The sequence below is a fragment of the Zingiber officinale genome, chromosome 4A (assembly GCF_018446385.1).
Source record: "Zingiber officinale cultivar Zhangliang chromosome 4A, Zo_v1.1, whole genome shotgun sequence".
In the NCBI taxonomy this organism is placed as follows: domain Eukaryota; kingdom Viridiplantae; phylum Streptophyta; class Magnoliopsida; order Zingiberales; family Zingiberaceae; genus Zingiber; species Zingiber officinale.
This window is the reverse complement of record NC_055992.1, coordinates 141,727,825-141,755,475: the sequence shown is the minus strand read 5'-3', so window position 1 is coordinate 141,755,475 and position 27,651 is coordinate 141,727,825. Positions and strand designations below refer to the sequence as shown.

Genomic DNA, 27,651 nt, shown 5'->3' with positions numbered 1-27,651 from the left:
TACGCCCACATCATCATAATATATTTTCTCACATTTTATCGCATATCACCGCTATATCTAATTTATTTAGGTCAGTAGTATTTTTTATTGTTTCATGTAATTGCAAGCATCCATTATATTCTCCTCATATCTACTACACCAACTTTTTGTAAGTATGTTTCCTAATTACCCACCACTCACCCACAAAGGATGGCAACCCATACCAGTCATATTTCATTTCCCTTTTAACCTAAGGGGCACATGGAAATCACAAGGCTTCAAAAGTTTCTCTATGTTTCAACCACTCACTCTTATATCTTCACCAATATCTATCTGTTTCATGTTAAATAATCAATTTGAGATATCAAAAACTCTTAGAGAAATTTGTTATCATCTTAAACATAGAGATTTAACATGTATAAAGAAATAAACTTGATCAATGTGAGAGAAGCTTAGGTCTTAAGCGCTTATGTAACTTTGCATCTTTGAAGTATACAATAGGATCAGTCACATAAAAAGCTAAGTAGAATGGCCAAGAAGGCTAGTTGTATTTTATTTTAAATCGATCTGGAGACCCTTAACTCTGCCAAAGTGAATCAACTCAAGAAATGCAAGGGAATCCAATAGAAACAAGTAAACGTGAGCCTCAATAAGACCGTCTACTCTTTCATACACAAGAAGCGAAAGGAAAATTTACAAAAAAAAAAAAATGGTACGATATAGCAGGTACGGAATTACCCCAACAAGAGGAAAGGCAATTGCAATAAGCACATTCTGCCACCGCTTGATCGCCCCGCCAGGAAGGACGTAGGGGCAGGCAGAAGCGAGGAGAAGCAACGCCATAGAAGAGCAGCAAAGATGTAGGTTCTCCCGGAGGAAATCCGCAAGGCCGGCCCAGCCTACCGCTTGCGCAAAGCGGAGAATAGCATCCTGAGCTTTATTTGCAACCGCATCTTCTCCATGCCCGTGGTTGTTGTTGTGGTGGTGGTGGTGGTGGTGGTGGTGGTGGTGGTGGTGATGGTGGTGGTGCTCGTGGCCATTCTCATGGTCGTGGAAGTCGCGGTTACCGTCGGCAAGGACGTGCGCGCGAAAGCTACGGGGGCGGATGAGGCCTAACCTGGAGACGGAGTAGCGAATAGGGCTTTTATTGCGGGACAGCGAGGGAGGGAGCCGGTTGTGAAGATGCCGACGATCCACCGGGAGGAGGGAGGAGGAGGGCTCCCTGTCCCTCCTTTTCCGAGTGGGAAATCTACAAGATGCGATCGGAGTGTTCCTACTGAAAGCAAGGGCTTCCATCCGTCCTGCGAAATCGAGCAGAGAGAGAGAGAGAGATTATAAAAGGCGAGGTGAAGGATGTGGTGGAGGGTCGGTGGGGATGTTAACCGCCTCCGTTCGCGTGGTACGATGATGTGTTCACTCTCTGCTCATCGACCCGGGGAGGCAGCCGCCAGCCAGGAAGCGTCCTTTTCTGTTTCGGCCGTTCGTTGTGGATCGAGCGTTTAAAAGTGGATTGCGGCAAAAACTGGCAACTGGACTCGATCAATTCCTATTTGCTGACTCTGAGGCCATTATCTCCCTCAGTTCGCCGTCGAACTAAAAATAAAATTGGTCAGAATCACGTGGCAGAGCTTATTTCTGAAAGTTATTAAAAATTAAAGAAATTATCATACACCATCACTTTTTTTAATGGGCAAAAATAATAAATAAACTTTTTTCCCCTAATCATCCAGAACGCCCCCATTTTATTTTGAATAAAAAACATTCCTTTTCACTGCTGGTCATATATATAGTATTAGTTTTTATTTGATCAGACATGTTATAATAATTATAAAATTATAACAGCTATAATTTTATAATTATTATAATATAAATATTAGATTAATAAATTGAATCCATGTTAAAACAGTTAATCGTAGCTGTTGAAATGATTTTAAACATTTGGTTGGGATTAATTAGATAAGGTTTTAGTCCAAATTTATTGATGGTCTTAAACACATTCGAATTAGAACCAATACACTCCTAGAGTCTTTTGGATCTCATCATGTCATCAAATTTGTTGGTCCCTTCACGTGGCAAAAGGCGAAATCGCTCGCCCCCAGCGCCCCCGCCGCACCCGACCCAAGGCCATCACGAGGGAGGTAAATCATAGCATCCTGAGCGAGCATGTGACAGGTGGGGTGAGTTGCACAGGGACCGGGGATTTACGCCCCGACTACCCCGAGTTTCGACCCCGCGACCTCATGTGGTAAGCATCCCACCACATACCAACTCGGATGACCTATGGGGTCTTGTTGGTCCCTTCACGATCGACTAGAGAGGAGTCAATAATCTTGTGATCATAATTCAAATACCTTTCTCTTTTTTTGATGTTAAATTATAAAAACATTTTAATAAATAAAATTAAACAACATAAAAAAAAAGTACGAGACAAAAATGATTTATTTGGTTTACAACCGGAGAGGCTGATAATCTACTAGTAGACTCCTTCAACACAAGTCAGAGATGGATAAAAAAATGTAAATCCGTTACATTAACAGCCCTCCTAGTGAGGTGAAGAAACCTCCTACAAGACGTTGATAGCTCAAACAATAAAAAATAGAGTAGAAAATTTGAGTACGGAGAAAGTGTTGCTTTAAACTAGGTGAACCAAGGCTTTATTTATAGTATTCTGGTCAAGTTTATCCGTAGCTAACGTGGTGGACTCTGGGCGTCTCGATGGAACTCCGTACACCTCCAGTGTGGAAAGTTCTACCTCCACACAACGGTTTTGCAACGGCACTGGAATAAGATTTTATCTAAGTCCGAAAGCCTAAATTGATCCAGACGCCCGAACCATTGCTAACTTGGACCCGAAAGTGATCCACAACGATGAGGCTTCGACGAGGTGCATGTTCGAAGCCTTGTTGGTCTGGGCGTTCAGCCAAGTGCTAACTCGTCTGATGCCTTCTCTAGTCGCTGGTTTCATCTCCGATCGCTTCCAGAGTTAAGCTCATCCGAACTCAACTCCAGCCTTCTCCTCAAACAATCTTCCACTCTAGCTTCTTGTTCCTCGAAAGCATTGTGTGCGTCCTTCTCGCTCAATCGATGTACTCTTCCGTAGCTTCTCGTCTTTCGGATGTACAAAGCTCATCGACTCAATTCCCTGTTAACCTTCTCGTCTACCACGCCTTTCGTTTGACTTCTTGCATTCATACTTCTCTGCACACTCATACACAAGGCATCAAATATACAGAATCTAACTTGACTTAATTGATCACATAAAAATTAATACGGGGTACTCTCCCTTTTTGATGTGAATCAACCCAAGTTAAGTTAGGATTAACCAAAATAGTAAACTAAATGATTATGCAATTTAGTACTTTTAATTTGTAAATTAAAGCAATTGGTAAAAAAAAATTATACCTCCCCCAAGACTTAATCTTACTTCTCCCTCTTTTATCACATTAAAAATAGGGATACTTACAAAATCTTCATTCCACATCCTAGATAGCATGATATAAGTTTTTAAAATTTAGACAACTCAATGAAATTTTGACACCGCTCACTATTCTACTTAGGTTTATCATATTTGTTGGTACAAAATGTACTGATAATCAGATTTTGATATATGACAAATATATTAAAATTAGATGTGTTATTTGTCTAACTTTTTATCAAATGTGCAAGACTTAATGGGTCTAGAGGACAAAATTACCAAGCTAGAGTCCAACTAAATTGATAGCTGACACGAAATCTAAATTGGTTGAAATCTGACAGAAAGAAGTCTAATTAGGTTGATAGCTGTCATGAAATTCAGATCTATTGAGATATGATAGGAGGAAGTCTAAATTGGATGGGTAGTTTGTAATGGATGAATATATTGTGTTGAGTGGATGTTTTATTAATGTAATATATTGAATGTTTGTGTTGAATGTAATATGAATTGTGTATTGTATTAACTAATCTACTAAATAGGGGAGGTTGTGTTGAATTTTTATAGTAAATTAGTCACAGAAATTAATTTTCCATTGCTAAGTTACGATACTTAGCACTAATTAAGTTCTCATAACTTAGCAATGGAAATTATACGTCCGTTGTTAATTAATAACGAAAATTTAATTTTTGTTGCTAAAATTACTATGAACATATAATTTCCGTCTCTAAAATTACGAAGGAAAAATTATTTCCATATGGAGGATGAAATTCAATTTTTATCACTAAAGTTAACAACAGAAGTTTAGTTTCATCACTAAATGACGTCGACAACCAATATATATGCAATTAGAATTATCAATCGCTAAGTATATTTAGCGACTGAATATTCAATTGTTATTCATGATACTTTTTTACAATGATTGAGGCTCATTGTATAAAATATCGTCAGTGCACCGCAAAATAAATATACTTATTATTAAATTTAAGTAATAATTTTAATAGAAGATGACTTATTTACTTATTAAATTTAAGTCGAGGTTAGATTACACAAACATTTATTATTATTTTTTCATAATGAACTTTAAAATTTCCCTTGAAGTTTTTATTTTATTATTAAAAGTACCACTACACAAGATTAAAATATCTTTTTTAATATTTTAAAGTACCACCTAACTCATTTATTTGTTAATAAAGAGAACATTTTAATTAAAAAAAACACTTTAGAGAACGTTTTAACATCAATGAACCAGTAAATATGAAAATCACCCACCCCAAATAGAATATAGAAAATATTATCTACGTTGATTGAACTCAAAACACAATATTCCTATTCATGGAATCAAAAGCCATGTTACAAGAAGAGATTGATTGACAAGGTCAAGTAAAATATTACACTGGACACTTGAAGACTAGGTTTGTGCCTACATGATTGTGTAAAAAGAACAACCTAACGCACAAATCTCCCAACCTATGCGAGGTCCAGGAAAGAATCAAACCACATTATGCTGCATGAACGTGTACATTTACAAATTCATGTAATCATGTGCATATGAGATTTCTTGAACAATGTCAACAATTGAGGGTTATATAGCTAAATGAGTACTGTAAAGAGAATTTGAGGCACTATCACTTGGCCTTCTTATCCAGACACACTGTAGAGAAGTAATTGACAGCTTCAGGATGAACTTATATCTAAAAGCCATGGCAGGGCCCTTGGCTCAAAAAATCAGGCGCCATGTCTTTTTCATATACAACATTTTAGCCAAAGAATGTGCTAGTAGAGCAATAAGTATACAACAATTTCAAAGAATGCAATTAGCATCTCTTTATAAGGGCTGCAATATTTTCTGCAATATCTTCTTTGGCCTGTAGCGATACAGGAAGATCCCCAATGTACATGCCAAAGAAGGCTCCTGCAGACGCATATTAGTTCTTAAGCTTGCTTTTCAACTAACAAAAGTAGTTTGTCTGTTATGTATCAAACCGATGGGTTGCGAGGTAAAACAATAGTTAGATAGCAGAAGCCACCAATAGTGTTCCATTGTCATTGGTTGGTGACTTAGCATGTCAGTATCAAAGTCAACATAGATGTCATGGAAATACCATTGCTGGTGAACTCACCAGCCACAGAAATTATGATACCATTCAAATCTTTAGCATTTAAGACAGATCAACTTACTGCATAGGTCTTTGCTGCGAACAGCACCAATTTGTGTCCCACCAACTGCATACAGAACATGCATATCATGTAGCCAACTAGACAATAAGAAAGCTTGTAGTACACAGAATCGACTACTCACTTTCTGTTATAAGCTGACCATCCGCTGTTTGTCTAAAATCGATTATGGTTCCCTGTAATAACAATTGTTACACCCCTTGAAGAGAAAATCCACACATAACAGAAGGAAATTCATCCTTACTACTGGGAGTGTTATATCTTGAGTGAAGTGAGAACCAAATGTCCTTATGCAATGGTAATCTGTATTAGGATTCAGCTGAGGAAAGAAAAACAAATTAGTCATCATTCAAATTATATTTCACGTAACTCATGGAAATTTACCTTCTGCAATCTTGTTCGCAGAGATTTCTCAAAAGCACTGCACCAGAAAGTTAGATTTAGTTATATGATTTGAAAATCAATCACATAAGCACGTGGGCAGCTATCAAATAAACATTAGAAACATTGGAGCTAATTCTGGGAAGAATTTAATAACAAGATGAGCAGCTATTCATCCAATCTTTGATCTTTATTTGTTACCTATAAACTTAAATAATAAGGGAAGGTACATGAAAGGGAAGGGGGCATTCATTATGAAGGAAGTAACAAACTTAGGGCCACATGGTAAATTTTGCAGTTGCAACTAGGGATCAAAATGCTAACAGATAAGGATTTAGTTGTTTCTGTACAAACCACAGGTCTGGGGCTCTTCATTTAGCCTCTCTATACCTATGTCAGATAGTCAACAACTTGGACAATGACACTCCGATTAGACACTTATATTTCTATTGATCATGTGTAAAAGTTTTTGAAATAGCTGTGTTAGACACACATCCACAATGTTGAATACTCATACCTGTGTCCAAAAAACAGAAACACAAGGATGTTAATGTAAAATCAAGATACATATAAGTAGAGTGGACTATCTAGTAACCCAGGATACAGCCTTATCCTCCTTCACTTATTTGGCATAGCACTTACAAGAGAGGTGTTCAACGCGAGATTTATGATACCAAATTGTGCCAAAATTTAGTGCTTCGCTCGCCCACCGACACTGGGTGGAACCTTGAGGCGGTGACAGCCTCACGAAGGCCTCCGTGAGGATGTGAGGCCGCCACAAGGTGGTAGCAGACTTGCGGAGGGCTCTACAACCTCGAGACGGCTACGCAAAGGCCTTCACAAGGTCGTGAAGTCGCCGCCACCTTGCGACGGCTTCATCTAGCCACAGGCAAGCTGTTGTTTTATTTTTTCCCCTTTCTTCTTTCCCCTTTAGTCCCCTTTAGTTTCATCTTTTTAGACTTAGAGTTTAGGGTTCAAGGCTAGTTTCATTTTTTAGGTTTAAAATTTGGAGTTTAGGGCTATTTTCATTTTTTAGGTTTAGGGTAGTTAATTTCTTTTCCTCTTTCATTTTTTTTTATAGCTAATTCCCCTTCCGGTTAATGTTTTCCCTCCTTTGTCTATTGCTTATCCTCCTTCATCTGTTTTCAAAATAAACATCAGAGACTAAAGATTGTTACGGAAACTAAACTAAGAAAAAAAACCTTTTTAAGGATAAAAGATGGAGACGAATTATTAGACATCTATAACAATCAAATATTAATTAAAATATTTTTAAATTAATATATTTTATATTTTAAAAAGTCTTGAAACTGTATCGGCACAACACAACGATATGGTACTGAACTTGTATCATTCCGACATAAACCAAACTGACACAGTTGGAAATTTTAAACATTGGTTAAATGACCCCTACGTTACTTGGTGTAGTGTGGTGGAGGCCAACCATCTGCAATCACCACTCACCTATAACTAGTTAAATGGGTCACACATGATTCTCAATGGTCTGGGTGTTCTCCTAGGCAATAAAGATTGGCTATTGGCAATCAAGTTTGTTGCATCACCCTCTTCTAAGTGTTTATTATTTTGGATCACCTAGTACAAATCTAACACCACCTATATGGTACACCTTCACCTAACAAACATGACGTTGAGCAATTACTTCCTTGATGTTCTCTCATGGGTAAATAAGGATTCTTTGCCTCTTTTCCTTTTGACAAATTTGGCATTAATTGGATCTATATCATCAGACTCTTGTTCATCCATCTACACACAATTGGAGATGTGTTATAGTGAGCCTACCTCAAAAAGTTATAATGTCTAATATAGTTCTAAAGTATTTTGAGAAAGTTACAGCCATTTATGTTTGAAGTAGCAAAAGCTTAGTAACACAATGCATACATGGTTGCCAGCAGAAAGTGATAATTCATCTTCAACACTTAATAAATCAAGAACATGAGAATGTCAACTATAGTGATCTTGAGTGTGTCCTTGAAGCTAAAAGATATCTATTGCTATAGTGAACTAATCATAGTGTAGATGTTTTCTCATCACAAGAAACTTTCTATATAACTGTAGACATCCTCTTGTCCCAAAGGATAGTATGTTACTGATCTGCCTGAGAAAAGTAGACTTATGAGATGCATATCAGTTGAACATTTCCCAACAGTGATATAAATTTTGAACAGTGTGGTCCATATCTACCTCTTGTGAACAAGGTCATTTATCTCACTAATGATATTCAAGCACTTCTTGGGTTTACCTCTTGTCTTTCATGAATGTACTTAACCAAATAGAGATGGATTGTCATTTACATTCTAATATTGTCCTGTTGACTAAAGATTATAACCCCTCGCACCTCAATAAAATACTTGTTAATAAACTGCACTAAGGACTTCTTGTTGTATTAATCCTATTTTTCAAATTTAAGTTCCCGCCTAAGGTAAAAAGTAGGGTAAGACTGCGTACAATGGATTCTTACCCGGGACCCCGCATGGCGGGAGCTTCGTGCACCGAGCTGCCCTTTTTAAGTTCCCGCCTAAGGTAGAGCATTAGACTGCTCTATCTTTATACTATGAGCCTATTTAGTATGTTCTTTATACTCTAATAGATTAAACTTTTCTAAATATAGGATTTACGGTTAGCCACCTTTGCAAAAGTAACATGCATAGTATTCAGATTGTTGTGATGTATGGCATTTCCACCCATAGGAAAGATGTTCATGAGAAGGCATGTTGAAGTAGATTAGAAGGTGGCAGTGGACTGGTATATGCAAACCTTGCAATTTCACATACATGATAGCTGCTGCAACTATGCATATATCTGTGCTTGTAATAGATAAAAAAGGAGAAATAAACTGGTTGATAACCAATTTGTTTTGATAAGAGTATTACTTTAAGTTAACAGAATAAGTAATACAACAACAAAAAATTTAAATACGTTGTGCAATAAAACAAAGCTGTCAGAAGACTAGGATGATACATACTCTCTAACGGTACTAACTTTAAGACCGTTGTAGTTAATCACAAGCCTGACAGTCATGTGAATATCCTCCCTGCATTAATTACAAAAAATGTAGATTCATTAACAGCTTAGAAATGGACATGGAAAATAAACTTCAGAAAGCAAATATTTCATTAGTTATTTGGGCTCAAGCATTCTATGATAAACACTTCATTCAAAAAGACAGGAGCATTGAATGTGCAGAGACAAGTATATAGTTCATAATTGCATGGGCCATCAATAGCACAGGCTGCAATTGTTCTATAAATTACAGCTAGATCACACATTATAAAGCTGGATGTGCTTGTTTCATGATAGCTTTCCAGAATGATGAAGAAACTTCTAGGGCTCCCATTTTTTACATCATTATAGTATAAGACTAATTAAGCATTTGCAATCCACACTATTATAATTTAATAATTCAATTGGCACAATTATTTATGAGTTAATGGTAAGGTAAGGCCCGAGAGTGGTAACAACAGGCTTCTAATCTTATTATTACTACATCAAAAAAGCAATCCCATATAGAGAGAGAAGCTCTCCCTTGTCACTAGAAGGTGATGGAAAATAGACTAGAGAAACGCTAGAAGCAAGCTCCCAGAGCAATCTGCATTCGTCAGCCCAGATGGAAGGCTAATGGTGAGCATCAACCTTGGGGGATAGGCTGCCGCTGTTATACAGGTGGTCGAAGAGCTCCTCCTTTCCAAAGGTGCTGTTGACCGGACATCTGAACTAGCTGATATAATAGATCCTGTTTCCAGATCATGGCCACGACGGACTTGTGGCGCTAACTTGAGGAGAAGATATTCCCCTTTGACATCCACTCTTGGTAGTACATGTACCCTTGGGGAAAGTATCTGGGGACAATGATGAGCAAGAGGTCCGAAATAGTGCACTCCGACAAAAAAAGAGGCAGTAACTCTATCTGCAACAGGGGAAATTTTTGGGTGGACCTTTTCACTCCCACTGTAGCAGGGACCAACACTGCCGACATGGAGGACCATCGCCTGGGGCTGGAAGCTCAAGCGTCGTTGACCAGTGGTCAAAAGCCTTGACTGCTGGCCATTGGAAGGCACACACAAATTGGATGGATTGGACAACAGTTTTGAATTTCAAATTGTGATGCTGAGACAAACAATCTAATCCAAAAGCTTTTATTGCCAGCTTGCTAGGAGGGAAGGGGGAGGGGACTCTTTGGTGGCAAAGGGGCAGAACACTAAGGCTGCAACTACAGGCCTAGGTGCAACTTCTCCATTTAGTGAAGCCTCTGGTGCAACTGTCAGACAATCACTTAGTTGATATAGAGTTGTAGCTGGAGTGGCAAGCGATCCCCAACATCCAGCTGTCTTTCCTCTAGTGGCATGAGAACACCCAAGCAGCTGGAACTAGGAGATTTCATTGGGCAAGATGCTATGCATACAAACGGTCTGGCATGGGGCATGCAGAGGGAGGCGATGGTCGGACCTCTTCTAATCTAACAGAAACAGCATTGAAGATGCTGCACTCCAACACTTTGGGATATCAGGGGAAGAGTGTCTCTTAGGTTTGAAGACATGGATACTATGGACAATGCTCTACGCTATTGTCTAGTGGGGTGCTTTGTATGGAAATTCCCAGGAAGGAAGGCTCTTGGCAGGTGCCATATAAGTTCTAAAGTCACTGAAGTCAATGGATTATCTTCAATTTTAAGAGTGAAGAAGCTAGAGACAGAGTCCTCAACAGGATGCCTAATGTTGTATATGGCTGCCCCATCTACCTCAAGATCACGCCAAGCTGCTTCTTGTCCAAGGAGGAAGAATAATACTGATACCAATGTGATTACCAGTGAGCTATTAGACCACCAAGGTGTTGAGTATGACTGCCTCCTGCATAGGTAAGCCTCTCTCTATTCTAACCAATTAACTTGTAGCAGGGTTCGAATTACATATGTAAGTCTTGGTGGCGGTTGATGCATCCAAAACCCAAACATAGAGCGTTCCAATTGCTTTATCAATGGATGTGGAAAGTGCATTCTACCACTGTCTTCCAGCCACGTTAGCACCTTGACGTCAATCCTAGGCAACGTCAACTCTGCAGCTCTTATCCTTGACCACATCTCACGCCATGTCGGTCAGATGATACTTATCCTGTGCCATGTCAGTCATCCAAGACTTATCCTCGTCCACCTCGGATGCCACATTAGCACACAAGACATCTCAGTTGTCAAGTCACATGGTGCCATCTCAGCTTCCGAAACCTTACCGTTCGGTCGACCGGTTAGCCCGTTCAATTGTCCGAACCCTGCAACATAAAGTTAGCATAGAATATAACATAAAGTAATTTCTAGTTTAAACAGCTACTCAACTGTCCAATCTCAACTTTAGGATCAGAATTTGACCCTTAGTCGAATCGTCGCCTAAGGTTGTCCCCATAACGAGAACTCAACCTTACTCGTTCTTCTTTTTAGAAGAACCTCTCCACTCCAAGACTTTACCTTCATTTACCATTTGACAAATATTCAATCCTCCAGATCTATTTGGACTTTCTCTGTTTAGTGTCTGATCACTTGACTCGCTATGTCTTTCTTTGATTTCAATGTTTGGTCCTTGCTGACCCATGAATCCGTCTTGTCAATTGCCCGGTCCCTTGACCCATTTGGACTTTCATGCCAGGTGTCCTTGATCGCTAAAACTTTCATCGCCTAGTATCCGATCCACCCAACCTACTAGGGCTTTTATTTGCCTAGTATCCGATTAATTTGACCTACTAGGGCTTTTCTGGTTAAGCTACTTGCCCACTCAATGGTGTCATTAGATCACAACATAACTTAACATCAAAACTCAGGTTCGATTATATGGTGCTCTCTACACCAACAAAAGCCTCTCTAACTCAAGCTGTACAGAGTAAGATCTGCAATGCAAAGAGGATTAGCTTCCAATTCAGTGCAATCTGAGCCAAGACTGTAGGTGGTTCTAGTTTGTCCCTGTTAATTCTCAGGCAGAAGATTACTAGAATTGAGAATAGTTCTTATATCGGCTAAGATGGTTGCGGTTAGGCAGGCTCACCGGGTTGCCCCCTCAGCCCCATGCAGATCACATCATGGAATATACAGGAACTTAAGTACTTAACAAGCCCCTTGAAGGATACAACACTTCATTCGACAACATGATATTCCCAGGTGGCGTTAACACATGAAGCTAGCAAGAAGATGATACCTTCCCCCGCATGAAGCTAGCAACTAACCTAGATTTCTCAACACGAGGGCTAATATTAGTGCTATGGGACAATCATAAGGGCGCATGTGAACATAATTGACACAGGAGAACAGACCATACACTATTGCATCAAATCTTGTATCATCAGAGCCACATTGCAATCAATGGGGTGTCAATTCACTTGGACTAATAGCTTGGTTTTCTACAAGTTGGATCATGTGCTAATCAAAAAGCGAATGGTAGGCAGCTGACTTTTCTTTTATAATTGCATATGCCACTTTAACAAGATTGGTTTATGAACCTGAGGTCTAAGACATACAAGGGAAAGTTAAATTGGCAACTGTCATAAGTTGGTAGAAGAATACAGCTATTGACTAAACAAGAATATGAAACCTGAAGAAAATTCTAGAGGGATAAGTATTTTATACAAGAGTTGGGAGTATGGTTAACTGAAAAGTCAGGATTTTATATGGATGTATTAATTAAATAAATGAACGAAAAAAACATAGATCGCCATAGTGAGACTAGCGCCATATCATATATCATATTATATGTGAGTCAGCACCATAACGACATATCATGTATCTATCTATTGCAATACACACAAGTCTAAGGATCTCTTTTTCATAAAACATACCTGAGAAAATCCTCAAAAAAATCTGAACGGTTCTTCAGCTCTTCAGCTGGCACAGAAGCATATTTTGAACCCAGCTTTTCACAAATAGAATCAGGGAAGACATCTAAAAGGAAAAGATCACATCGGTTATATCAACAGTGGCGTGTGAAGAATTTGTTTTCAGTATAAGTGTACTCAGTGGCCAAAACTCAGATCATTGGAGATTGGATCTAGTGTCTTGTGCCTTGAATGCTTAAATTATAGAATGAAGGAAAGGCAGTCCATGTTTAGAGTTACTTACATAAGCCAAATGCATAAAGCTTCAAGGACTTGACTTTTATTATTCTCATGCTTCTAGAGCCGATTCCAACAAGCACCTAGAAATCCACAATGTTTAAGCTGTTACTAGGGCACCTTTTTGTGGTTTGAAATTTCCTGCTGGCTAATAGCCAACTTATATCCGATACAATGACAAGATTTTGTTAGCCGCTAGTGACTAGATGCAGTAAGCAAGATTGAATGTTTTTTTATTGAAATGGTAAAATCAGCATGCATATTATAAACAGTTAACTATTTGAAATGTCATTAGCAAATTTTGACAATAGTAAAATGAAATATACTAGATCAAATACAAGCACCAATGAACTATTGTTTCACAAAATCCATATTGAAAGTTGGCCAGGGCAAGAACATGAAAATTGACCTTATACTAGAAGGAATCAGAACAATAATGATTAAACAAATGAGGGATGCATGAAACGAAATTGTTTTTTATATGTGAGAGCAATTATCTATATTGTTGATAATTTATATATCACTATGTTGTTCTTAAGACTAAAAAGTACTTATGAAATTTCATCCCTACTTCTATGGTTATCAACAATATTTATATTATATTGTATTAAATTATTGTAGTACCATGATATTAATACGACACAAGTACAGAAAATTTGTCAATCCATGTGGTAGTCCATAATTGGTTCACAATTATGTTAATACCTACTTTGAGTATGATTTAAAACAATAAATCCATAAATATTACAAATTCATTTGTAGAATATGGCATTATTTAGTTTATTTTGTAATAATGTATATAATAAATAACATCATGTATATTAATAATTAATAAACTATTAATAAATTTAAAAAACTAATATCATTCACTATTAATGTTAAGAGAATATTTGAGAGGTTTGTGTGATTAATATGTACTCATTGGGTTAAAAAAAATTACAATATTGTAGTACAATCGCACGTTTCAGGAAAGTTGTTTGGCAACAAAAAGATGGAACATACGGAAAAATTAGTGGAGCAAGATGACAATGCTATAACAAAAGTATGAAATTGTTATGAAAATAAAAATTAAAGATGCTATTATCTTATAGCTCTAATAGGAGATTAAATGAGGAAAAAAACATATTTATTTAAAGACATCATCAAGTGCATTTGTCCTTACTTTTGATAGGTTTATGGATGTTATTCTTCATTAATCAACAATAATATTCAAATTAATGAAATATACTTCTATTATAATAACTACAGTTTGCTATGGTCTGCCCTTACCCTTATACTTTCTACATAAATTACATCAACTCGCTTAACTATAGGAACATTTTGTCATTTTTAAACTTGTTCACCACATCAACATATCTTCTCTAGTTCTCTCATTTAGCATCTACTAGCATTGTGCCTAATTGCCTCAAGATAATAATACCTTTTATTTTATATTTTCTATTAACCTGACAAATACATCTTAGCATTCTCTCTCTACTACATTAACTTTATATATGTTATTCCTGCATGACTAAAACTTTGATCCATAAATTATAGAAATATGGCGAGTCATAGAATTATATAATTTTACTTTTTGTATGAGGAGCACACAATAATGACTAGATTTCAAAAGATCCTCTCTCATTAAACATTCTTCATTTTTTTCACATCTGACCATTTAAGCTATGAAAACTATGTTTTATATATTTAGTTTTTGCTCTACTCAAACCTTTTAGTAATCCCATCTTCATGTTTAACTAATTTTCATATAAGTTAGCACAATCTTCTTGGCAAATATGATACACAAATGAGATTTATTTTCAATACGATTCATGAACTCATCTAGTACTAAAACAAGATAGGGACTTACCAATGATGTAAACTTAAAAGTAGAGGAAAATGATTTATCATACCCACATGAACTCTTAACACAGGCAGATACCTTATCATACAAGATATTCCATTTTTCTCTAAAAATTTAGGAGCATTATCATAATATTTTTCAAAGTTAATAAAAACTCTATCAAAACCCTTTTTCATTTTCAATATTTTTCATTTATTTTATTATTAAATAAATAATATCTATAATTGATCTTTTGATTTTGTTTTACTACAAAAGAAGGAAATAACTATTGGCAAAAAAAAGGAAGATAGGAAGAAAAACTCATAGGAAAAGGATCGACAAATATTTCGTTTCATTATTTTTGCTTTCCTTCAAGGGAAAGAAAGAAGAAAATATTTTCCTCGAACCATTTCCTTGGAGGGAAGAAAATGAGGAAGGAAAACTTAAATTTCAAAATTTTATTGTTTAGAACATTGGAAAAACATAAATCAGCAATAGATTTGAAGAGAATAAATTTTTTATACTTTTTTAAGATAGGAAACAACAGTGATTTTCCACCCTAACCATACAAATGTGATTTTCCCACCTAACTGTACAAAAGTAATATAGAAGAAAACGTGACAAAGGAATCAAAGGAAAAGTATCTTTCTGTTGCCTTATTTTCATTTTGCTTCCCCTGAAGAACACACACCTTTTTAATAATAAAACTAATTGGTTTTCAAAAGGTTTTCTTTCTAACTCTTAGTCTCTCTACTTGATAAAAGCTTAACTTTTTCTTGTATGACTAATCGATTTAATCCCTTTATAACCAGAAACACTGAATATAATCCTTGTTCTTATCAATTGGTACAAGAAGCATGCCCTCCATTACTAAGATATCTTTATACTTAATAAAAAATAGTTAAAGTAACATAGTTAACAGAAATTATGCTTTCATCCCCTAAATTCTTGTGAACTTCTACAGGAATATTAGTGGACTTCAATACATGTCAAAAGCCAAGACATCCAAGAAGAACATGAGTCTCTACACACTATTGCTGATCCCCAATAAGCTATGGAAAGACTAGGGATACGTGAGTCAATTTCAGTAGTTCACACAATTCATTCCTTCCAATCATAAAATTGTGATGCATCTCATGTGGCAAACTTATTTTTTAAGTAAGTCGTTAGATAGAATTGGTTATCCACATTGATAATGTTGAATAGGGATGTTAAATTTGTAATTACTGTTGAGAAACTCAATGAAAGTTGTCTCGAACCTAATTTAAAATTTCATCTGAATTTCATCAACAAATTGATGGGCAAACTAAGGTTGTCGACCATAGTTTAAACAACTTTCTTAGATGTCTATTGGCAAGAAACTAAAATTTTGAGATTCCTTACTGTAGATTGTTGAATTTGATTATAATAATTTTAAAATCAGTCCACAGTCAATGTTCTTTTGAAATTATCTTTCAATAGCTCCTCAGCCTGTTGACCACTTCTTATTGTTTTAGGTTTACTAAGATTTTGTTGAGTGTATTCAAGAGATTTGAGTCAATGTTATTCGGCTAGGCATTGTAAACCTAAGAACTATAATCTAAGAGACTACCTCCTTGTCCAGATTCACTCCAAATGATTCCCAAGAAACTCTTTTAAAAATATTTCATATTCACTCCATTGGTCCTTTTGTGATGTGGCAAAGATTGGTACTAATGCTTATATTATTACTTACAAGAAGATTTATTTTAATGATGAAGATTTATTCCGTTATCATGAGAAATAGTCCTCTTTGCCTATTGGTTGGTTTATAGGTGGCACTCTTACGGTTTCACCTGCACTCCCCTCCACAACATAGCTAACTCCTTATCAAATGCACAGTTGATAGTTCCTATAAAATCATTCAAAAAATGCTTGGTTCATTGGAAGGGAGTTCCAGACGTAGATAATAGATTATAAAAGACAAGCCTCAACAATTTGATTCAGAGATATTTGAGGATATGCAGCAACTGTCAGATTAAACTTCTCCAAAGGAGTCTCCTAGCCATCCACTTCGGACCTATGTTTAGCATCGCAAAGCTTAATTTGAATAATCCTGTTGAACAGAATCAAATTCTTCTAAGGAAAAATGATGCAAAAAAGAAATCTCATCTTAGATTCTAATCTGTAATTGATAAAATTGGTAATTGTTCTGTTTTGAAATGGAGAAATTTGGATATGTTTTAACTATTGCATTTCCCAATTTGCATTATTACTTCATAGTATGTTTGGTGCTAAATTTATTATAAAAAAAAGGTATTAATGACAATAAACTTCTGTATTTAGTAAATCTTTATATAACAACCCTCTATGTGAGGCCTGTGCTCCGTGCTTCATTAAGTTGTTAAAATTGGTATTAGGATCCAAGTATTGGTAACATCAGATTGTGAGATTAGATCGCTAGAAAAATACAACAACATCCAAACCTATATCCCACTAAATGAGGTTAGCTATATAGATCCGCCTATATCATTGGGCTCGATCCCTGCTTTATCCCCATTTATATTTAAATGATATTCTATCATTGTTAATCAACTCTTCTTTGGTCTCCCTCTTTCTCGATTAATGTGCATATTTATCACGGTCTCACATTGCTTAACTAGCGCATTTATTTGTCACATAAGTAGATGTTTATATCATCTTAAACGTGTTTATTTTCCATCAATAGGTGCAACCCAATTTTCTCTATAACATCCTCAATAGGTGGGCATCCACCTTAACATCTTCATCTTTACGACTCTCATTTTTTTGCTCATGTGTTCGCTTCATAACCTAACATTAAGCTTCATATAACATAAAAGTCTAACCGTCATTTTGTAAAATTTATCTTAAGCTTTAGATGTACCTTAAAATCATATTTCAATCATCATGCTTTTATCTTATGTAAACAACTCTATCAACCCCTCCATCTTTTATAAAAAACGATCCTCCAAACTTAAAACTTTTGGTTACAAATATTTCGTCATCTCTTATCTTAACAATTATCTTGCTATGTATACTACTAAATTTAAATTTCGTATATTATCTTCCCTCTACGTAGTCTAAAACCTTAACTTCTAACGTCTCTGTCAAAATTTGAGTTTAGCATTTACTCCTTCACATGTCTGACAAAAACAATGTAAAACAACATGCACTATACTAATGTGTCTTGGATATATCGAGTTTATCCATAACTAATGTAAAAAGATATGGACTAAATGTAACTCTATTTTTATAAAAAGATGATTAATTCACCTAGAATTTTCATTCTATTACATTCTCATAGATATCCTTAATTGTTTCAATATACACTACGCCAACACTTTTTTTCTAAGATTCTCCACATAATTTCTCTCGAATAGCTTCAATCATCAACCTTTTAGGCATGAATCCAAATTGATATTCATCACCTTAATCTCCTCCTTTTTCCTATCACTCTTTCTCAAAGTTTATGGCTCATTAACTTAATGACACTATAATTCACACAATTGTTATGTCTCCGGTGTTTTATATAGGGAACTAAAGTACTTTTATAACTTTATCGGAATATCATCTAATCGAGTCGCTTTTCCATTTTTCATCTCATTTGACGCTTGGTCTACTTCTAAAATTTGAATTCTCTAATAAAAATTTAAATTTCTATACTTCTGTGACCTATTTAAATTTCTTAAGTTAGTCTCCTAAACCTTCATTAAAAAATTGATAAAAATACCTCATCCATGACTCTTTTATTGCTTCATCCTTCACTAGTACTCTATTGAATTCATCTTTAATGCTTCTTATTTGAATAAAAACTCTTGTTTTCCTCTCTCCCGCTTTATAAAATAGCTATTTTATAGATATCCCTTTCCCCTTCTTTTGTATCAAGTTGTCGATACAAGCATTTAAAAGCTTTATTCTTAATTTCACTCATTATTTCTTGACTTTTTTTTTTGACTACTATATACTTTTTAAAATTTTCTTTGTTCTTATAAGTGTTCAATAACTTATATCCTATTCTTGTTTCCTTTAGTTTCTCATATGCTTTCTCATTCCACCATCAATATTCTTTTTTTTTTTTGGTGTTACTCGTCCCCTTGTCTCACTCAATACGCTCTTAGCCACTATTTTCAAATTTGACAACATCTTGTTTCATATTGTATTAGAAATGCCTTGTATTTCTCCTAATACTTGTGATCCTATCCTCTCCTTAAAGATATTTACTTCCAATCCTTTAACTTCCACCACTTGATCCTAGAAGTCATACACATGTTCCTTTCTACTTATATTATTCTTAAGGCACATACCTAACGCTATTAACCTATATTGGGGTTAAAGTTTCTCGGGGGATGACTTTGTAATCTTTATAAAAAAAATTATCACTCTTCTTAACCATAAAAAAAAAGTCAATTTACGACTTATTGTTCTTACTTTTAAACGTAACTAGGTGTTCTCTCTTCTTGAAACACGTATTAACTATTATAAGTTCATATGTTATCGTATAATTCAATATAGTTTTCCTTCTTCATTTCTTATTACAAAACTATAACCCTATGCACTCTATTATATTCCTCATTTCTTACTCTATATGCCCATTTAGATCTCCTATAAAAATAATCTTAATTTATTGAAATTTTTGTGCTATCTTATTTAGATCTTCTTAAAACCTATATTTGATGTCTTTATCTAATCTTAATTGAGGAGCATATATGCTAATTACATTAATAATTTTTTCTGCCACTATCTTGAGGGTTATAATCGTATCTCCCTTCTTAACTACTCTTATTACTTTGTTCTTTAACGAACTATCTATAATAATGCATACTTCACTTCTTATTTTACTCTTTCCTATATGCAATAACATAAATCATGAGTTCTCAATCGTCTTTGTCTTCTTTTCTATCCATTTTTGTCTCTCATAAGCACAAAATATTAATTCCTCTCCTAATCATTTGTCGATAAGGTTCCTACGTTTCATGTTCTATATCTAAGACAATTTTATTTTAGTATTCCTATAATTTATGTCCTAATTCAACTTACAGCGGTCTTATATGTCCATGATTGCAATTACACCCTGCAATGCGTTTCTTCTAATGAATGACTTAGCATCGGTGCAATAATTTAATGGATCCATAGCAGACACATGGAAACAACATCTTGATTTTATGCCTCCATCTTCTCCACACTATAGCCCAATTTTCAAGATGACTACCTAGTAGAAATCTCTCTTCATCAGTTGAACCATCATCTACTAGCTTCTCGTTAATGTAGTATCTTCATCTTTTGCTCTAAGTTATCTTCCTTCTCTACTACACCTCCTCAAAACCACCTATTGATGTCGTCAACTCCACCAATAGTCTGTAAATGCTAACCCATGTGTGAAATCAACAACCCACGTGAACTCTTCTCTCTTTCTTAATAAATTAGTCTATGCAACTTCTCAATTGCTCATTCTTCATTGTTTCCAATGCAAGGAGAACTTGCCAAACCTCCTTCACATAATCATCGAGCTAGAGTAATAGACAAGTTACTCCCACAATCCCAATAGATCTTTAACATGTTTGTTTGTTTTTTACATCCGGAGGTTCCTTTAAATTTATTATCTATGAACAAACTTATTAAATTATAAAATTGATCTAAAACCTTCACTGTTGACTGTGGTTCTATTTAGAATTCACAAATTACTAAGGTGATTGATACATGTAGAGGATTACACCAAACAATATGATCGCACAATTATTTGCACAAGTCATTAAGTCCTCTCCTTACAAGAGGTATAGTCATCTAGGATATCCTAGCCTAGAAATTTTCCAAAAGGTCGTTCCCACTATATCAAGTTTTTAGTCTTAGTGTGAATAGCATCTGGCTAGGGAAACATTTTGAATTCTGTCTTAATTTATTGGTTGAGTAAATAAACATGGGTCTACAAATTTTTCTTCAGTTGACTGAGATATTTGGGATCCTAGTCATGTATCCAATGTTTGATTTTACATATTTTGTTACCTTCATTGATGACTATTCTTCCATGAAATCACTTTTATTATGAAGAGTAATATGAAATTTCACTATGTTCTCTTCCTTTTTGTTGAGAGAAAATCACATTTTGGAGTCCCCATTCATGTATTGAAAATTTAGCTAAATAATTATACTAACTCATTAGGATGATGGGAAAAAAGTGTAAATTAATCTTTCATAGTCAATACTTCATTTCAGATAACTTTTGAAGTAGGTTCAAGCAAACATGATGAACTCTTCAAGCTTCATATTGTACAAATTCATTCTATTCTCTTTTCCTTATGCCACTTTCTTCAAGCTTCATCTTTGAGTTCATCTTCTTCCTACTCTCTTTGTCATAAATAGAGAATCATGCTTTCCTTCTTCATGAAAGCCTTCTTCTATTTTGACAATTTCCTTCTTGATTCTTACTCTTTTTTATCAATTTTGCAAACTCAAACTCTATAAAATTGCACTTTGATTTCAAAAACTTTATTTTGGATCACAAGGTTGCCTTTTGATTCTATAACTCATGAAGCGTGAGCCATGGTGAGGAAGCTTCAAAAGAGAGTTCTTTACTTGAAAATCCATAGGAATAATGCATACATGATGAAAAGGAGTGAAGTAATCAACAAGAGGAAGAGGAAATGCCTATTGCAAGCATATGCACAATGATTCAACAAGAATGTCCTTTGATTCCGAAAACTTCATTTTGGATCACAAGATTGCCTTTAATGAAGAGTAAGATATAGAGAGGCTTGAAAAGTGAAACTTTTTCTTTGAAATTGTTGGTGTATAGCATAAATGAGCTAGAGGGTAGGGAATACACAAAGAAGAGGTGGCATGGCAAAGGAAGAAGAGGTGATGGAAGTTGCGGATTGACAAGTCAAAGCCAAGGCAGTAGAGCATGAACTATGAACTTGGTACAGGATAACATCAGCCCCAAAAGTAGAAGATAAAGAGGAAGAAGATGATGAAACCCTACTTGAGGAAGAAGATTAACATGAAATTAACATTTTTGCCCAAGCTTCACCATAAATAGCTTGATATTTAGATATTTTGAAAAAAGGAAAGTAAAGACTAAAACATTTAAGTGCATAATAAAGTGGTGAACAACCATAATAATCAACTCAACTAGATAAATGGCATGAAATATCTTTAAGAAAGAAAAGTACGAATAGGCTCTCTCAGATAAACTACCCCTTAGCAAACAAAAAGGTTAGTATGCAAATTGAATGACCTAAAGAAATCCATAGCACAAAACTACCATTTAATAATGAGATTTAAAATGTCTACTTAAGCAAACCGGAAGGTATTAACTATCTTCTCTCTTGTGTTACTCTAAATGATAATAGAGAGAAAGTGGAGGAGGGAATCCATGAATCCAAAAAAGGCAAAAATTACTTCTGCACAAAATTTAACGAAATCCATGGAAGAAATGTTGAAATTGGGAAAGGTCGAAAACACACTATCATTTCTGCCAGCCTCATCCTTGCTCTCTACTTCTCCAATCTCAACCAAACACTCTCGTTGTTAACAGTATTGCCTCTGCCCTCTCCCTCTCCCTCTCCCTCTCCCTCTCCAACCTTAAGTGTTGATGCCTTTCTCTCCTTCCTCATCACTACACTCTCCCTCTTGAATTTCAAGTACCATTACTGCCTTCTCCTAGTTCAATCCTTGTCGTTGCCTTTACTATCTCAAATGTCATTGTCACTAGTTGAGCTCTAAAGATGATGATGCAAAAGGGAAGGGAGATAACTGATGTGGTAGAATAATTAAGTAATCTTATTATCCCTCCGTTCCATCTTTGTTACCAGAAATAGACAAGCTAACGTCACTTATTTTCCCTAGTTTTCCTCCTCCCCTTTTGATTTTTTTTCATCTTCTTCCCCCTTGTTTTTGGTTGTCAAAAATAGATACCCTTAGCATATTGTCAATATAACAAATACAAGGTTCATGTAAAGCTCAATATACTAGATTTTAGGTTTCATAGAGACAAAAATAAGTTCAAAAAAATAATATTTCCTGTGATAATTCATAGAATGTTGGACTAAGGTCACAATTAGATTTTGCTCCAAGAATGTGCCATAAGCTAAATTAAAGATTTCAAGATTGTACACAAACAAACCTTAGTGGTCAAGTGGAAGCTATCTTCCAAAAAAGTTGGGAACTTAATGCCTGTTTTTGCCTCAATTGCATCTTCTTTCCAGCTAAGATTTGGTGGAGCAATGGTAGGACAACCATGAAAACAATGCTTTCCATCTGAATTTATAGCATGTGAACTTATTTCTTCGCTAGCACTTTGAAATGTGATGGAACCAGCTAATGCCTTTGAAGATCTATGAAACAATCATTGAAAAAAAAAAAGAGAATCAGAGAGTAGGGAAATCATTTGAGTATTTAGGAAGATAAATAAAAAGGAAACTCACGTGCTGCCGAAAGAAGGAACGTGTATTGACGCTAGTGAAAGAATGGGCAAACCATGTTGAAGTTGGATGTCCTTCCATACGAATCGTAGTTTGGAACTAGCTAGCTTTGTGATAAAAGTTTTTATAGCATGTTCATTATCTGAACCAAGCATGAAATGAACTCCTGCAAGATTTTCTTTTAAAAATGTATTTATGTGCCAAGATTGAGTGCTGCTAGACTGCGGGCCAAATACTTCAGCAGAAACTTTGTGAAGTACATTGAATTTTGGCCAAGAAAACCAGACTGACAGCGATCCAGCAAACTTGGACATGGAAGTAAAAGCTTCCTGTAAGGCTAGACTTCCAGAAGAATAAAAATGGGTGGAGCTCTGATAAGAATTCTCCATTAAAGAACTAAATTTTGACAGTATTACCATCCCAATAGCTTGGGACAATCGGAACTCTATAGGGAGGTTGTTTCCATCATCTAAATCACGTCTTGCAAATAATGAACTGTTCTTCATAATAAATTCTAAAGGATGAAACCGGATAATCTGCATTCAAAAATTAAGATTATCATATAAAGTGTTAATGTGCCTAGCAATGAGAATACGAAGCAAAAAGGAAAAGAAAAAAGAAATAAAGGAAATTTAAAAGGCACAAATCAGTTCATAACTTCATGCAACCACAAACAAATAGGAATAGAAACCAACTGCTTTCCCCATTTCCCTCAAATGCACTTACCGAAACTTTGATCCAGCTAAATAAACAAATGAAATTCAAACGGAGAACACGAACGTACAATCAAAAGAAACAGTCAAATCACAAGATTTCCCTACCAAGGAGAGCAATGTGCAGATGATGATCCCGATGGGAATTCAAACGAAGGAAGCCCCGGGCGGTGAGATCCAACAACCCCGGCACCTCAAAATCAAAATAGCAAGCCAGCCGGATCGTTGGAACAGAGAGAGAATTAGGGCGACGAGCAGGAGATACGTGTTGACCTAGTTAGGGTTTTCTTATCCCGCTCGACTTCAACCTCCTCCGCGGAATATTCTCGCCCTTGCCGTCAGAAAAAACAGCTGCTTTTCGATGTCTTTGTCGGTCGAGAAACTCGTTTTTTCTCCTCAATTGGCGCATGCGTACGTTGTCCGTATATTTTTAAGAGAAGGAAGTTTTCATTTTTCCTCTTTAAAATTTTTTCAAAAAAAAAAAATTTGAATAAGCATTTTTGTGAAAACAATCATGCATAATATAACTGAAATATTTTATTAATTAGATTAGAGAGAACAATTTAATTTCTAAAATTATTAAGTAATTTATCAAAAGGCGAATTAATTATTGAATCACACCTTCTTTCATACTTATATTTTATAAAAGATGCGCCCCCACGGACTGGATCCGCTGGTTAGGTGTCTGTAGTTTATCAATGAAATCGTGACGTCGAAGATCCTCAGTTACACACGGGAATAAAACTCTAGGCTGCTGTGCCAAAAATTCCTTCGACCCACAGTCACCTTTCCTGCTCAGCATTAACCATGATTTATTCCCTCTGGAATCTTGTGGGGTCGGGGCCGTTAGGGTGGCAGTTACACTTTTTCCGATTTTATAAAAGATGCACTTTTTTCTTAAAATATTCTTTTACCAAACTGAATCAAATAAAAAATATTGAATTATTTTATCAAATATTTTCATTCAAAAATCATTGATGACCTTCTAAATCTATTTATATTTTATTTCAAACAAATAAAAAACATTAATAAAAAAATAACACCATTGAACTTAATAAAAAAAATTTGTTTTCTATTTTTTAATAATTAATTATATGGGAAAAAAATCTCAAATTCATATTTTCCTTTCTTTTTTTAATTAATTTTTTCTCTTATATTTAACTATTAAAAACAAAAACAAAAAATATGTCTTTTTATTTTGTAATAAATTAATAAATGCAGTTTGTCTCATTAACTAGTTTTAGGATGATCAGTCCAGTCGAATTTTTTCATCAACCATCAGGGTAAATCAAGAAGTACTGACAGTAAGTAATCCAGAAGTCCAGTATCTTTTGATTGTACATCTTATTTGGAAGAAAATGTTTTACAAATATATCATTACTGGATCGAATTATAGGTATTTGGATAACAACTTAGATATTCTACTATTGCATAATCATCTCAGGACTTTTTTTTTAATAAAGCCTCACGAAATTATTGTTTATACTTTTTATTTGATTTAAGGGGTATGAAAGGATTTGATTAAATAATTAAATTTTAATATTTTGTCGATTGTTTGAATTGGTTCAAATAAAAAAAACTTAATTTTTTTTAAATATATATTCTCTAATGCTCTGTTCAAATAAAAAAAATTAATTTTTTTAAAATATATATTCTCTAATCCTCTCTTTGAGTTGGTTCAAATAAAAAAAAAACTTAATTTTTTAAAAATATATATTCTCTAATGCTCTCACCTATACGTTTCTTTAGATATTACTATTGCCCTAAAAAAAACTCTTTCACCCTCCCGTCAATTTTACGATCGATTATAAGTTATCTCTATAATTTTTTTCCTTTTACATAACCTCGAAACGGACCATAAAAAACGTTTGGAATGAATATAATCATATTTTACTATAATTATTTAAACATTACTATGTCTATAGGCACAAGCTCACCTATTGTTTTCATATAATAGACATATAACATGTATTTGTTATATCATAAAATTAATGATTTGTCGTCCCGGGATTTTGGTGTAATGATAAATAATGGGATGGACTCCCTAAACAAGGAATGTTAGAATATCACCTAGGCCAACAATGATATCTTCCTCTTCTCAGGTTTCCCTTAGATTCCATAGGCACTTTTGCATTCATCTTCTCTTGATTCTTTAGTGTGCTAATCATGGCTCTATGTTCATCAAATTGAATTCCCAAGTGATCATTTGGGCATCAATTGAGCACTGTTGCGGAGAGAAATAAATCAAAAGATCAAGATAAACTCTTATTTCTTTATTTTGTAGTAGGTACTCTCTGTAGTATCTGGAGATATATAATACCATGATAATTGTTATAAATTTTGTGATAAGAGTGGTTGAAGTTATGAAAGTAAAATAAATGGTTGATCTAACCCTAAGAAATGGGCTAGCAATTAGGTATTATTATTGCGTCGATTGAGTTGGTATCCAAGTGATGGGACACTAGATGAGATTCGTGACACGAGAAATTTTATGAAAGGTAACATTATGTATGATGCCTTAACAAGATCAAGGTGGATTGTTGATCTTGGCTTCTTTATTAAGATTTTGGAACTATGGTGATGTCGATAGGAAATTTTGTTGAACAAATAGTGTCTTGTCATGAGATTCCATATGTATCTAACTAATGTCTATAGGAATCTGATAAAGGGCGAGTGCGACTAATTCCTAGATTTGAAATTGTATGCCTATCTCATTTGAGCACCAATGTGCTTTGGCATTGGGTGGGCCCTATGTGAAGGATTGCTTACACTCTACATCTTGATTTATATATTTATGAAGTGAGTACTTAGTTAATTAATAGAGAACTTATGGCTCCTAGTAGAAGTAGATATGTCACAGGTCTATTTAATGGAACATCACTCGAGTACTTTATATATACATAGTGAAAATATACTATCTAGGATATCAAATGACAATGTGATATGACTAAAGGGATAGCCATTATTCCATGTTAGCATCATGTCGTGATATGAGATAACACCAAATTGCTTGACAATCACATTGTGAAAAAGGCTTTACGTGAAGGGTTGGCTAGAGTGGGATCGATAGATGACACCCAAAATTGTAAAATTCTCACATCACACACCCAGAAAAATACAAAAGATTAGTAGCTTGATTGAGTATACTCATGTATGAGCAATTGATCATATCGAGTAACGCATAATGGACAAAAGTAAGTACGCATGATTCTACGTGGTTCAATTGTCCTATTCTATGGCCTATTACATGGCTAGCATGTCACCTCTATGACATTTAATTACCAGTGATCTGAGTTAGGCCCTTGTATTAGGTGGAGTATTTTTATTTTCTTAGGGGTAAGACTCTAATTTTTTTTATAATTTTATATACCTCTAAAGATATTTATAAAAAATTGAAGTGGGGTAACAGGTTCTCTTTCATAAAAATAATTAATTTATTCTTTATATCATATACTAAATTGATAAGAACAAATATTATACTTAATCTTAGTCAAAAGGTCATCCATAAATTAATTTAATATCATACTTTATCTTAGCACTAAAGAAAACTCTAGATTTTTAATTGATTAATAAAAAAATCTCAATAATATATCGAGTCTCGAACTCTAAATCTTTAATTGATTAATGAGAAAAATTTCTAATAATACATAATCCATCGTTAATTAA

General features: G+C 34.9%; 2 protein-coding genes across 3 annotated transcripts; both read right to left on the bottom strand.

The window, feature by feature from the left end:
• Nucleotides 1-670: 670 nt before the first annotated feature.
• Nucleotides 671-1,537, bottom strand: LOC121971523 (probable cadmium/zinc-transporting ATPase HMA1, chloroplastic). The gene is made up of 2 exons (XM_042522837.1): nt 1,363-1,537; nt 671-1,280 (listed from the first exon to the last, which is right to left on the bottom strand). Exon 2 carries the CDS (start codon nt 1,273-1,275, stop codon nt 673-675), a length of 603 nt encoding a protein of 200 aa, XP_042378771.1. The 5' UTR covers nt 1,276-1,280; nt 1,363-1,537; the 3' UTR covers nt 671-672.
• Nucleotides 1,538-4,876: 3,339 nt separating this feature from the next.
• On the bottom strand, nt 4,877-24,381 carry LOC121971522 (fatty-acid-binding protein 2-like). 2 transcript variants are annotated; one of them, XM_042522836.1, is made up of 12 exons: nt 24,094-24,381; nt 23,689-23,808; nt 23,276-23,577; nt 22,975-23,185; nt 13,062-13,137; nt 12,782-12,884; nt 8,934-9,002; nt 5,954-5,990; nt 5,814-5,888; nt 5,694-5,745; nt 5,573-5,617; nt 4,877-5,306 (listed from the first exon to the last, which is right to left on the bottom strand). In XM_042522836.1, the coding sequence occupies exons 2-12, from the start codon at nt 23,776-23,778 to the stop codon at nt 5,209-5,211; spliced, it is 1,158 nt and encodes a 385-aa protein (XP_042378770.1). In that variant the 5' UTR covers nt 23,779-23,808; nt 24,094-24,381; the 3' UTR covers nt 4,877-5,208. The 2 variants fall into 2 exon arrangements, with proteins under 2 accessions (XP_042378770.1, XP_042378768.1); XM_042522834.1 differs by having other exon boundaries at nt 23,276-23,808.
• Nucleotides 24,382-27,651: the final 3,270 nt, after the last annotated feature.